General features: G+C 39.0%; 1 protein-coding gene across 2 annotated transcripts in view; it reads right to left on the bottom strand.

The window, feature by feature from the left end:
• Positions 1-15,008, bottom strand: part of TAFA1 (TAFA chemokine like family member 1) — a 562,910-nt gene that overhangs the window by 120,533 nt on the left and 427,369 nt on the right. Inside the window, exon 3 of one of the 2 annotated variants that reach the window (XM_019711753.3) lies at positions 411-548. In XM_019711753.3, coding sequence (XP_019567312.1) covers positions 411-548 — 138 coding nt within the window. Of the gene's footprint in view, positions 1-410; positions 552-15,008 lie in introns of both variants that reach the window. The other variant, XM_019711752.3, reaches the window with a different exon arrangement.

Raw genomic sequence — 15,008 nt, 5'->3', positions numbered from 1 at the left:
GCACAGTGCTTGGCACGTGGTGACCATTTGGGGCACTTCTACCTGGTCATGAGTGTGTAGGAAGCACCCAAGCCATACCTGGCATATAGTGAGTGCTCATTGAATACGCATTCCGTGAGTGTTAGGTATCGTTATCTTCACTACCATTATCACCGTCATCATTCCATATGACCTCAATCCAAAGTCACTTGCCAAATGAGCTGGATCCTCAAATTTCTTCCCTAAAATGTTAAAGTAGAGCTATCTAAAAATCCCAAAGCCAGAGAAACAAGAATTCAAACTCTAGGTTGAGGGCTGGCATCTTTGTAGCTTTCCAATACTTTGAGTGCACCTTGTTCATTATCCTGAGCCACATTTAGATGCATGGTGAACACCTAGATGAACACCTAGGTGTCAAACCAGCTACTCACCATCGACGCAGGAGGGTCGGTTTCTTGTTGTCCCAGCCACTTTCCCAGGCAGACAGGAACACTTGACTGTTTGTGACCGCTCCTCAATGCGATTCTTATTGCAACATCTGTGTGCGGCTATCACTTCACACGTCCCTCCTTCTGGCAAGAGAGAAAGAATAGGTACACTGATTAGAAATAAGTCAGTGTCCATTTAGGCTTGTGGGGATACGTATGGAGGGTTTGGGGAAAGTGAGAGAAATTAGAGCAATAGTTTCAATGAAGTATAATAGTATTGGATTCTTCTCTTCCGCTCTCTCTATAACCTGTATATGTACATGTAGACAAGATTATACACAAGGTCTGTGGAATGTTGGGAGAGACAACAGGCATGGCGGCACTACACTTCAAATGCAACACAGAGCATGCATGCAGAGCCCTCTAGAAGCGGCAGTTCCGGGCTGGGCACACTGGAAGGCAGTGGAGTAGAAAATGCCTGGCGCTAACACAAAATAAAGATGCTCCCTGAGTTAAGTGCATTATATTTGGGGAGCTCACTCTGGTGTTATCTTTGCATTGACAATTCTCTGAACTCCCACTAATAACAAGCAACTGACCCGCCAGTGAGACAGCACCTGCAGTGGCAGGAAAACTGCCCAGAATTTAGCTCTCCCTCCCATTGCCTGTACACACTCAAGGGGGCTAAATAGAAAAACTAAATGGGGAGTCACTTCCCCAATTCAGATAACATCCAAAAATGATAGAAAGAATCACTGGAGAGAATGGGTATGTGGCACCTCAAACTATACACCCAGGAGTATGGCTTCATTTAATTGTTGCAGGTCAGCCATGCATTCATCAATATTTACTAGCAACATAATAACGTATGTCAGTCTTCACTAAGTTCTTAACAGGTGCACTGCTGGGTCTGTCTAGAGGTTTGTCTTTCCAGCCTGCAGGACATCAGCTAAGCCAATTCTCCAGGGACACAAAAGATACTCCAAGTGACCAGAAATCAGAAATTAACTTTCCCAACGTTAGATTTTGCATTCAGGAAAAATGTTTTTCATTTATCAAGAACATTTACGATTCTTGGCATTTAGGATTCAGTTGGCAGAAATTGAGCAAGCATTTGTTAAGTAACCACTGTATACAAGTTACTGTGTTATATAACCTGTAAGGAATGTGTATCCAGCCCATACATGGTGGGAACTTAGGAAACATTGATAAAAAGGAGAGGAGGGAGGGCTGATAGTAGGGAGAGAAGGAAGGAGGGACGACTTAAGACACAGCTCTGCCCTGTCCTGAGAACTTACAGTGTAATGCAGGGGTGGGAGTGGGGTGATTTTACTATTTGTCCTCCCCACTAATGATACTTGGCAAAGTCTGGAGACATTTTAAGTCATCATTATTGGTGGACGGTGGGTGCTACTGACATGTAGATGCCAGGGATACCGCTAAACATCCCACAAGGCACAGGCCAGCACCCCACTACAGATAGTTATCTGGCCCAAGTGTCAATAGTGCTGAGGTTGAGAAACCTTGGTTTAATATGATAGAAACACTCACAAGAATCTCTGACTTAAGGCAGAATACATCTGCCTCCCTCAATGGGAGGAAAGAGTTTGGACTTTCAAAACAGCTTAGTTTAGTCTGAATCTCAGCTCTGTCACTTACTATCTGAGTGCCTGAGTTTCTGCATCTGTAAAATAGGTACAATAATAACACCTGCCTCATAGGGTTGTGTGAGTATAAATCAAGATAACAGTGAGATTAGCACTAAGCCTGACACAGAGTAAAGTGACCATATAGGCTACCTATGGTAATAATATCCAGTCACATTAATGTATTTCTTTGGGGATGCCCCCCTCCTTTCTGCCTCAGAACCTTTGCAAATAGGACTTCTCCTGGAATATTCTCTCCTACCTCCCAACCCTTCATACACCACCCTCAACTCAGAAAATACCCCTCGCTTTCACCACTTTTCATTCTCTCAGCACCCTACACATTTCCTTGCATAATTGTAACCAATGGTTTGCTACCTCAGGCAAGCTTGGTCACGGTCAAGGTTGCTGCTTGTCTCCTCAAAGCCCTATTGTCAACAAATCCTATAGGAACTCCTATAGGTATTCCTTCTGGTTGAATGAATAAAGAATAAGTGAACTAATGAAAATTAACACCATGTAAGTACCAACATCTGGGGACATAGGTGGAAGGGGACATTCATTCATTTGTGAAGAATTAGGAAGGCTTTTTAAGTTATGAGTTGAAAGGTAGGGCAGGGCTTCAACAGGGGAGGGTGAAGGGGAAGCATTTTGCTAATGTGAGAGGCTGCGGCATTTTTATTAAAACAGACTCTTAATTATAGAACAGTTTTAGATTTACAAAAAACTAGTGATGATAGTACTGAGTTCCCATATATGCCAAACCCTATTATTTCCTATTTTTATGCCCTAAACATTAACATCTTCTATTAGTATGCTAAATTTAAACCAATATTGATACATTATTATTAACTAAAGTCTATGCTTTAATTTAGGTTTCCTTAGCATTTACCTAATGTCCCTTCCTGTCCTTTCCTGTTCCAGGATCCCATTCAGGATACTGCATCACATTTAGTTGTCTTATCTCCTTTGGCTCCTCTTGGCTATGACAGTTTCTCAGACATTTCTTCTTTTTTTTATGACCTTGACAGTTCTGAGCAGTGTTGGTCAGGTATTATATAAAATGTCCCTCAAATGGGATTTTTCTGATGCTTTTTTCATGATTAAACTGAGGTTATGTGTTTAATGGAGGTAAAGTGCCATTCTCATCACATCACATCAAGGGAACATATTGTCAATATAACGTATCACTGTTAATGTTGACCTTGATCCCTTGGCCCAGGTAGTGCTTGCCAGATTGCTGCATCCTTACCTTCCCCTAACCCCACTCCTTTCTACACTGTTCTCTTTGGCAGGAAATCACCATGTGTAGCCCACACTTAAGAAATGGGAGTTATGTTCTATCTCCTTGTGGGTCGCACATCGACTAAAATTATTGGGAATTCTTCTGCATAACATATTTGTCTCTTCTCTCGCATCCATTTATTTTTGTTTATTATATCAGTATGGACTCACGGATATTTATATTTTGGGTAATAATCCAATACTATGTTATTTATTTTGTTGCTCAAAATATTCCAGCTTTGGCCATTGTGAGCTCTTTCAGCTTGTTTCTGTGTATACTTACCACCACCCCTTTTTTTGAGCACTTCCTTAATTTCTGGCCCTACAAGATGCTCTAGGCTTATCTTAGTTATTTCCTACCGTGGTCCTAGAATCAACCATTTCTCTAAGGAGCTGTTCAGGCTGTTTTTATATTTATTTATTTTTATTAAAAATTTTTAAAATTACTGTTGACATTCTATATTATATTATTTTCAGATATACAGCATAGTGGTTAAACATTTATAACTTATTAAGTGATCCCCCTGATAAGTCTTGCACCCATCTGACACCATATATAGTTATTACAGTATTATTGACTATATTCTGTAAGTTGTACTTTACATATGTGTGACGGTTTTTTAACTGCCAATTTGTACTTCTTAATCCCTTTACCTTTTTTACCCAGCTCTCTAACTTCCTCCTATCTAGCAACCATCAGTTTGTTCTCTGATGAGTTTGATTCTTTGTTTATTTTGTTTTTTAGGTCTAACATATAAGTGAAATCATATGGTATTTGTCTTTCTCAGTCTGACTTACTTCACTTAGCATAATATCTTCTAGGTCCATCCATGTTGTCACAAATGGTAAGATTTCATTCTTTCTATTGTCTATACCATGTTTTCCTGCAAATAAGACCTACCCTGAAAATAAGCCCCATTTAAGATCGTCAGCCAGACGGCCGTATTTAGTACGTTATGACGATGTTGCAGAAGAAGATGACATGACTGTATTTGAATAAATGTAGATTGTTGTACATCAAAAAATAAGCCATCCCCTGAAAATACACCTTAATGCATCTTTTGGAGCAAAAATTAATATAAGACCTGGTCTTATTTTCGGGGAAACACAGTATGTACCACCTCTTCTTTATCCATTCATATTTTGATTGGAACATTTAATCCATCTACATTTAAAGCAATTACTAACAGGTATGTGGTTATTGCCATTTTATTAATTGTTTTCTGATTGTTTTTGTAGTTCGTTTCTGTTCCTTTCTTATTCTCTTGCTCTCTCTTCTCTCGTACGAGGCATGATTAAACAATACAGATGTTTAAGTAAAAATAATTTATTACAGTAAAAGACATATTGCCATTAATCCCCCTCAAAACACTCCCCTTCACTTTGAACATACTTATCCCATCGTTCTTGGTTTTCACGGTCAGCTGTTGTGGGGAATCCTCTTCCCTGCACAGGTGCTCCAGGTTGGGGAGCCTGGTGTGTGGCTGGGACCCCACCCCTGATTTCACTCCTCAGGAGGGACCTCGGCAGCTGAGATAACCCTCCTGATTCTTAACACGTTGCGTATGGATCACGAGAATCTTCGTTTTTTTTCTGAGCCATGCGTTAAGGGTGGATAACGAGAATTTCAAAAGATTGGGCAGAGAGCAGTGAGAGGCCAAGACAGGGAGGTGAGACGAGTGGCGATAGGGAACCAGCTGTGAAAGTGCCTACGCAGCGGGCCGCCAAGGAAGACAATCCGGCCAGGCTCTCGGGAGATTTGGCCACGCATCATCTGGAGCCCATAGTGGGAAGAGGAAAGAAAAAATATCACACATGGGTGTGTAAAGTGTGCGCATCAAAAAAAGTGAGAAGTGAAACTCAGTACATATGCAATTTTTGCCGTGTCCCACTGCACAAAGGAAGCTGCTTTCTGCAGTATCACACCAGGAGGGATTACTAACATCATAGGTGAGTAAATCCTAAAAAATTCCATAGAAAAATAATAAATGACATAGAAGCATTTACGCTTTAAAGAGAAGAGTGCATTTTAAAGTAGTTTCTTTTAAAAACCTGCCGGCACAGAGGGGTATGAGGGATTTAAACCCCGCCGTACGCAACGTGTTAACTGAGATGCATGAGTGTGGGATCAGCCCATTTCATGTCTCTGCCCCTCCTACCAGTCTCGACCTGGATTTTTTTATATACTTAGTTATAAGACTTCTGTTCAGCTAGCCTTCAGGTGGTTCTCAAGCGTGGTTGTTCTGTAACTTAGTTCTAATTTTGATGTGGTCGTGGGAGGAGGCGAACACAGTGTTTACCTACTCTGCCAATTTGACTGGAAGTCCCAGTCAAGGTATTTTAAAAAATACATTAAAGTAGACAGAGCTGAAGACTTGAGATAGGATTTAATTAGAGAGGGCTTTCCTCTCCAGGGAGAGATCTTGGTGTGATTCTATGTTGCAATGCAGCACAAATGGGGATTTGAAAGCCAAGTAGTGATGTGATCTGGATATTGCTCTAGAGTGACCACCCTGGGTGCTGTTTGCAGGAGTGGTTAGAGAAGTGCACGGTGGCAAAGCAGAGGGAACAAAAGGCCAATGCAAAATTATGAGCAGGAAGTAAGGAGGCTTGAACTTAGATCATGGAAAGAGCATCTCAGTCTTGCCACATGCCCATCACTGGCATTAAAGTTAATGGAACAACAGTGCTAATCACACATTACAGTCTTTAACCCAGACACCTGAAATCAGATCATGTTAGCTCATAATTGTCGGCTGCAAGTACCCTCAGTCAAGTCAGTAATAGCTGGTTCTATACTATACACCAATTTAAAGTCATCATTTGGCTTTAATGCAAGACTGAAGCAACATTTATGACTGAAAATAGCACAAGGCATATGAAAGCTCCCAGGGCATACCTTGAATCTCATTTGATTTACAGTCAATCCAGCAGACACAGCGACAGACATGCCAGATTGAGTTACTGCACTGAGTTAAATAATATGGAAAAGAAGGTAGCCACTGGAGGTCCAGAGCCAGTCCCTCATAGCACAGTTGTAGATGAGCCAAAAGGACAGTTTCATGTCATCTCAGCCCTCACTGCCATTTAGTGAGCTCTCAGTTGGGTGCTGGGCGCTGCACCTGGCACTTTACGTACATTAATTATAAACTTCTCAGCAACCGTACAAGGTATTGTCCCCACTTCACAGATAAAAAGCTGATGCTCAGAGCAGTTGAATAACTTGCCCAGGGTCACAGGAGTGTGACTCAGGTGTGTTGAACTCTAAAACTCATACATTTTTGCATCTTGTCACAAGTCGTCATTATTTGTTGATGAAAAACTTGCAAAAGGAAGTCTGACCCTTTGTTTAGAATGGTTACCAAGGTTAACTATCTGATCTGTCCTCCCCTAATCCCCCAATCAAGTTTTTGACCTCATTTGCTACCACCTTTCTCTCCTTTCCTCTGTTCCAGAAGGAATGGTTTTCTTGTAGGCTACAGCTTGAACATGGCAGACATGATTTCCTCTTAGGGTTGCTCTAAACCCAGGGTGGTGTTGCTGTAAATAACAGGCTATTCTGGTCTTGACAAGTTGAACTATATACCACCTGGGACTCTCTTCCAGCAGATCTCTGGCTCATTCTCTCACCTCTGCCACATATTTGCCCACATGTCACTTTATCAAAGGCACATTTGACCACCCTACTGAAATCCTAATTCCCTTAGCCAGCATTCACGATCTCCCTTACGTTGCTCTGTGCTCCCACTCCCACCTCCAGGGTAACTGTGACTTTCAAATATAGTATATGATTTATTTATTAATTATACTTATTGTCTGTGTGTTTCCCCCCTGGAATGTAATCTCCTCAAGGACAGGGATTACTACCGTTCTCTTTATTAAACATTGTCTGAGGCATATTATTCTTAGGATTTAAAAAGTGCATCTAATATACATTTCATTTAATCTACAAAATAGTTCAAAGACAGAAATAGGACTATTGTTATCACTATTTTTAGTGAGGATGCAGACTCAGAACAGCCAAATGACGTGGTGATATAACTAATGATGATAATAGTATCATGATAGGTACTAACCATTTATTGAGTATTTACTATGTATCTGACACGACTGTAGATACATTATAAACATTCAATTTATATTTTTGCTCGCAAAGGACCAGTGAGGTTATATGATTCCCTTATTTTACAGAGGAGGCTTAACTGAGATCAAGAGTAGCTTAAACACTTGCCCATGTTTTACCTAGTAAGTACGTGGCAGCATCCGAACCAGAACCGGATCCTGTGACCTCATGTACAGTGCCCTTTTCCTGGTCCCAACACATACTACCATGTCTCTGAAAAGGGGAGGAGAGCTCAGTCACTGGGAATTGACAAGTGCTCCATTTTCATTAAAACCTTGTTGATGAAGTCAATGACCCCAGACCACATCTTCCTCAGGCTCACAGATGATGGATTTGCACACTGGAAGCCAGAGAGGTGCTGCTCTAAATAACAAGCTCATGTGGCCATGACAAGTTGTACTATGGCTTCAATTATACCAATTGAAGCCATAGTACAATGTGGGGCCCAGACCTGGGGATCGGAGGCCCACAGGACCATGACATTTAGAAAGTTTGATTGGTGCCATCATACTCAAATCTCCTGATTCCCAAGGTTTATATTTGTGACTGATCCTAGCCTTAGTCAATCAGAGAAATCTAATTTTTCAATCTATCCCGACCACGCAACCTGGCTCCATTGACTTGTGTTGAACAAAAATACTGGATTTTTGACAGGACAAGGCTCACATTTGTGGTCCTTTGCTTGGAAATTTTCAAGTTATCCTTTGTGCCGCTGTATAGATTATCTGAGGGAGCTCAGTTATGTCCATTGGAGGAAAAGAGAAAGCAGCTCTAGTTATTTGATTTTGTAACGTTCAGTATAATAATCTATTCTTCTGAGATTCCTCTGCTAAGGAAAAAGTGAAAACAACTTACTTAGCTGATGATCAGCTCTTTAAAGCTAGTATCAAATGACAAGTATTTGTTAGATGGATGCATGGATGGAAGGATGGATGGATGGATGATTGAACAAGATGAAAAGTGAATTACAAATCTGTCACGGATTTTTGCACAGTCAAATAGTAATGAACTGTTTTTTGAGAAGGTTGAATGTCTTTGGTAAAATAGCGTATGGTAAGCTTGTAAGATACATTTCCATCTCCCAATTTCTATCTGTTTTTACTTCCTGGCTATACCGGGAACCCAAATTTACTTTGTCTACCCAAGACTCAGTGATAAGCTGATCCAATTCTGTGGAAAGAAATAAAATTCTGCACTTCTTCTATAATCACGGGGATGGATTTCTCAAGACCCCCTGAAACTGACTTTTAAGTCTTAGTTATTTTCGTCATTTGCTGGCTGCTTGAAAAAGGGGACTGGAAACCAAAACATTCCCCAGTTTTGTCCCCAGTGAAAGTGAAGAAAAGTTAGGTTTGTCATAACCCTTTCTGGGAACTAGAAAATTGTCTATTTAAACATAGTATTTATCTGCATTTTAAAGATTACCTATACTTTGAAACGTAAGTGACAAGGTTATTGCAAAACCATAATGATAATATCTGTCATGTAAATGCCTTTCATACTTTGGTGTCAATGCCAATCCATTCCTAAATTTTATCTCAGTCCAAGTCAAAATGATTTCAAGATGATTTATGGTCTCTTAAAGCAGTCATTTAAGTGCTCAGGAAATTGAACTTCCTTTTTTTCTTTTTTTTTTTTGCTTATGGATTATCTGTAAAATGGTTTCTTTTCTGTAGATCCAGCAAATAAGACAGGTGAGGTAACCTACTACCTACCAGCTAATGGCAGAGAATGTGGCATAAGGAACAAGCCAGTATGGAGGTTGTCTGTACTATTAATGTTTTCCAGATTATTGTTTCTATCATCACTTTTCTTTGTCTATAGAAAACACATCTAAAATAAAATATGAGAAATCCTCATACCCAAAATCTAGCTTTATAAGGGGTGCCATTGCTCTGTCAGATGAAAAATAAATGCAATAATTATCTGGCTAACACAAGCTATCTGAAAAAGTTAGATGTGTAGAGGGCGGACCTCAATGTCCCAGTTCTCCCTTCTCCACAGGTTTTCAGAAACCTGCTTCTCACTCCCTTTGTCTATGTTCCCTCAGGTGGTGACGGGCAGGTGCCCTGCAGGGAAGCTCCATGGGGCAGCCCTCCACTTCCCCTTTTGCTCTTAAGCTTAGGTTTGTCAGAACTCTTGAGTACATTATCAAAACCCATTTTTAACAGGAAGAGAAAGTTTATAATATCCAAAAAGGAAAAAAAAGATAGCATTTCAAGATTATTTCTGGCAGCAGCAACTCTCTTGGAGCTGGAGAAGTTAAAAAAAATGTCAAGCCCAATATGCTTCTAGCAACACTCCCTCCTTCCCAGCTCTATGTATCATTGTCTCGCTCTATTCAAGCGAGGAAACACAAAGAAGATAAATTGCTAAGGATAACATTTCCTTTAAAAAGAGTCCCCACTGATGACAATTATATTCATGATGAGAATGGAAGATGAGGTTAGGAATGACTGGCAGGCAGATGGCTAAAAACTTGAAGATTGGCATCACAAAACAGAGTTTGCCCCAGAATGAACATCTAATAGAAATAGCTTATGCCTACCGACTGGATTGCTCTGGGCTACAAATTGGGTCAACAGTTTAAGGATGGGCACTTGTGGGAAATTGCTAATGTCTAATTCTTTTCATCTGCCAAGGAATTTGACATTCAGTAGTATCCTTTGGTGTTGATGGTTTCACGTCCATGATTGAACATAGCCAAGCAATTCAAAATTATCACAACACCAGGTTTTCTGGGAAAAAAGATGCTAGTGGAGAATGTAAAGTTGGACTACAAACAAATTATCTTTAAAAAACAGGCAACATAAGTCTAAATGGTGTAAATTTTTTTTTTGCCCCTGTATTCACTATTAAGGTCTTTAGGTGGTTTCCTTGAACATACTGTAAGATAGATTCCCCTGTTATACAATCCTACAACCTCTCATAATTGTCCCACAATGATATTCACAAGCATTATTTTGGCATTTTTTAAATAACATTTTTGTTTTCTTATAGAAAGTAAAAGCAGCGAGTCTTTTTTTTTTTTTTTTTCACCACTTATCCCCAGTACTGGGCCTGTGTCTGGTCTGTAAATATTTGATGAATGAACCTATTCCCCAAAGACTATCTCTTGACCTCCACTGTGTGTTCCCTTTTACTGTAGGTCTCCTGATTGGAGTAACTGGTTCACTGCCAGTCTATCCTGTTGGACTGGACAATCCATGACAGCAGGAACGACTTCTTGTTTATATTTTTATCCCTATTGCTTGGTATAAGAGTAGGCATTCATGCTTTGCTAAATGACTGAATGATTAAATTACTGATTGATGGAACAGAGAGAGAGAGAGAGAGAGAGAGAGAGAGAGAGAGAGAGAGAGAGAGAGAGAGAGAGAGAGAGAGCAAAGAAGCAGAGGAAGAAAGAAGGAAGGCAAGGAATAAGAGGGGAGGAAAAGGAAGAGAAAGAGAAAAGAAGAGAAGAAAGACTGAATATCAATTAATTATCTTTTCCTCTTTTCTCTTTTGGAATTTTCTCTGAGTATCCATTATGTAGTCTTTTTAGAAAGCAAACCTGAATGTTACATATAGTTTTTGCTAAGTAACCTTCTACGTCTTCTTGAGAGAAAAGGACTTGATTTGGGGTAAAGTCAAAACGTACAAATAAAATATTTTCATTCTAAGTAAAATGACTGGAGAATGAAATAACAATTAAGAGTAACCATAAGAAAACTTCAATCCTCATTAGTAGTTAAGTCAGGCTATATTTGCTTATAGCAGAAGGTAACTGTTGGAGAAAATGAATAAAACATAATTAAGGAATATTAAGCCTGACATGATTATTCTGATCCTTGCATTTTCAGTTTATTACAAATGGTTCCTTTCCTTAAAAGCTATTGTCTGTGAGAAAAAGCACAATTTTTTTTTTTTTTTTTTTTTTGAGATTCACTTTTACAGTACTTCTTAATCAAGGCCTTATAAATAACTCTCCTGGCATCTATTGTAGTCAATGTCAGAAATGCATATTTAAGACTGTGTTAAAAATGCTTTATTGACCCAACGGACTGGAAGGAAACTCCACATGTGTTTGTAAATCATTGACAAGAGAGGTTCTAATAAATCTTTGAGCATGTATTGGTCAAGGACAGCAAGATGGCTGCTTGATTTGTTTATGCTCGAGATTAAACAAACTACCATCTCCCTCCTAGGGCTCTGGGGTAGATAGAGGACAGACAAATGTAGGAAAAAGGAACAAATTCTGGGCCTGACAGACATGATTGAGGCAGTATAGCATAAAGAATAAGATTGCAGATTCTAGAGCCAGGCTGCCAAGATTCAACTCCTGGATCTGCTGCTTCCTATTATTTTCCACTCTATGCCTCAGGGTTCTCCTCTGTAAAATGTGGATAATGAAGCATTAACTTCATAGAGTTGTTTTATCTAAATGGGTATGAGAATTAAATAAGTAAAGTGGTTATAATACCTGGTTCAGAATATGCACTGAAAGATATTCTGCTTAACAGTAACACTACTGGAAATATCATCTTTGAGTAGATTACGATTAGTGGAAAAAAATTGCACTCATCATTTTTTCTTCTTCTTTTCACCAACATGGACCTCTCCTCATACCCATCTCCCTACTCTCACCCCAGGCCAATGACCGGGACACTATATTTAGACATTACTATCCCCCTAAAGTAAGATTGCTAAAAGTAATGTATACCACAATAAATTCAACACCCGTCTCATAAACATCTCCTTTACATTTTTTTTTTAAAGAAGAAAATGGCTTAAACATTGGATATATTGAAATTCTACTGCAAAATCATTTTAAATAACTGCTCTAACAACGTGGAAATAAAGTTTACTCAAAAATGCACCAATGAGGTTACGAGGAGAACATCCTTGATTCTTTACTGTTCTTTAAAGACTTTAGAACTTTTTTTCTTTTCCTATAAGGATGCCTTGGATGGCTTTAGGGAGGAGAACTCAAGTACTGGTTTGGGTACCAGATTGCCTTTGTGCTATTCTCAGATCTGCCTGAGAATTTTGTTAAAATATGGCTGAGAACATAACATCTGACTCAAATTTGCATGCTTGATCTGGACTTGCCTTCAATATACTGCAAATTCTTGCAACCATAGAAATGACTTATTGCCCAGGAAGGAAAGCCACTCAAAGGCTGGGAGGCTGTTGAAACAACTGAAGGGGAAGCTTCTACCTCAAACTGGGGCACTTACTCTAGATGTTGATGTAAGTTTCTGGAAACTAAATCACAGCATCAGTACCTTTAAGTTTCCCTGGGCTATGGTCTAAAATAAATAATATTCTATTATTTATAAATAAGTAAATAAATCATATCCTATTATTGTGAGTAGGGAAAGAGTTGAAATGAAATAATACTTAGAAAAATATCTATGTCTACTGTCCCCCTCTATGCTGCAACATTCTCAGTGTAAATCCTGCCTGGATCTCTCTGAACCCTGTGCTTCAACCTACATCACTGGTCAAGTTGGGTGACAGTGTATCAGGCTTTACTTCTCCGTTGTAGGCCTTTAAGGCTGGGGAAAAGGTGGAAACAATTTCTAGGAAAGAAACAGGCAGTCCTTTTCAATATAAATCACTCCTCTAGCTATACTAATTTCTCTAAAATTATCTGAAACATTGACATGAAAGGTTGAATTCATTAATATTTTAATGATATTTCAAATAAGATCATTTAAGTTGTTAGCTGGGTGATGTGGAGAAAGTCATAATCTCTAAGCCCTGGTCCCTGGTAAGCAAAACACCTAACTTAAGGGATATTGTGAGCATTAAACATTGTATATTAAAAGTAATTACTACACCAAGCAGCACCCAGTAGGTGCACTATAAATAAAAGCTGACATTCTTATTATTAGTAACGTAAAAATGAAATCCAATTTCAAAGACAACGCTGGAGGCAGTCACAATCTGACATGAGTTTTGATGGAAGGATAGAATTCTGAAAGGCTGGAAAATGGAGGCATTTACCAGTAAGGCCTCAGGACAATTCTGTCAAATGTTTCAACTGTTCATTCAATGGTGCTTGGTCTAATATGCTTACTACATTGCATCTTTGCCTTATCTGCTCCTATATCTTTATTCATTTTTGTTGTATAACATATAAACAGGAATACACTCAAAGAAAGAAGCCCCCAAATAATCATGAACTATTTTTATTCTCTTAAAATAAGATTCTTCTATTATCTCTCACAGGTAAGTGAAATGGATGTTAAAGGAACATGGACAGTGATAATATACAAACTCCATTATGAAAACATAAAGTACAGCCAACAAAATAAAATGGACAATGTGGTGACTGCAAATCCATCACCTCTAAACCATAACTGTTTTATGATATTTTTCTTCCAGCTAAACAACAACAAAATGCCCATAGAATAACATTCCTGAATTGGCTTAGAAGCAAAGACAAGAAGATCGGGATACAGTTTGAGATAATCAAGGGAGAAGTGTCTGCCAAATACTATTCCCTGGAAGAAGCACTCTCACGTTAGAGTTTGATGCCCCCTCAGTCTGATGTCCTCTCGCTGAGCCATAAACTGATCTTAAATTACAAGTCCCTTTTGTGATACCTATAGGAGAACCACACGAAAATCCATAGATGGTAGAGTTTACTTCCATCAATGGGCTAAATTATTTTCAAACTCCTAAGTGAATAATTAAAGGTTATGGAAATCTGTTATACAAACACTAAAATTAGTGTTTTGATTGTATCTACTGAAGTCTATGATGAAGGGTCTTATGAGGAAGTGGTCTCTACAGTATCAATGGTTGGGCTTTTGTATGTTCAAGAGCGTCCACATGTGGTAGGACAGTTGAGCATAGTTTTTAATATTGGATTTTGAAGCCATGTTGACTGTTTTTAAATACTGCCTTCACCCTCTATTAGCGATATTTACCTCAGGGAAATTATTTAAGTTTTCTATTCTTAGTTTCCTCGTCTGTAAAATGAAGAAAATAATAGTACTTTCATGATGAGGTTCTTGTGAGGCTCAGTGAATGAACATGGGCAAAGCCCTTCTATCTGTTTCTGAGATATAAGAACAACGAATTTATATTCTTGCTATTATTAATTTTGACTGCGGCAGCAATTAGGGCTACTCAATGACTATCTCTGGCTCTCCTCCGCCTTGGCTATGCTAGTACCTAGTCCTCCTGTGGAATGTGGGCCACGTGTTTATTTCTGTGTTAATAGAAGTAACGGATCACTTCCATGCTGAGCTTTTAACTCCCTGGGCAGGACGCTCCAGGACTGTCTTCCTGCTGGTGTGGCAACATGAAATATTTTAGATCAGGGATCAGCAAACTTTTCCTATAAAGGTCCAGACAAAAAATAGTTTTGGGTTTGTTGACCATCTTGTCTCTGTGGCAACTACCAAATTCTGCTGTTGTAATACGAAAGCAGCCATAAATAATATGTAAACAAATGAGAGTGCCTGTATGACAATATAATTTTATTTGTGGAAGCTGAATCTTGAATTTCACATAATTATTATATGTCACAAATTTTTCCTTTAGATATTTTTC

Source organism: Rhinolophus sinicus, chromosome 5 (assembly GCF_057876585.1).
Source record: "Rhinolophus sinicus isolate RSI-liver-muscle chromosome 5, RSI-T2T, whole genome shotgun sequence".
NCBI classification, from domain to species: domain Eukaryota; kingdom Metazoa; phylum Chordata; class Mammalia; order Chiroptera; family Rhinolophidae; genus Rhinolophus; species Rhinolophus sinicus.
Note: the sequence above shows the minus strand (reverse complement) of the source record. Positions and strands in the feature narration are given on the sequence as shown.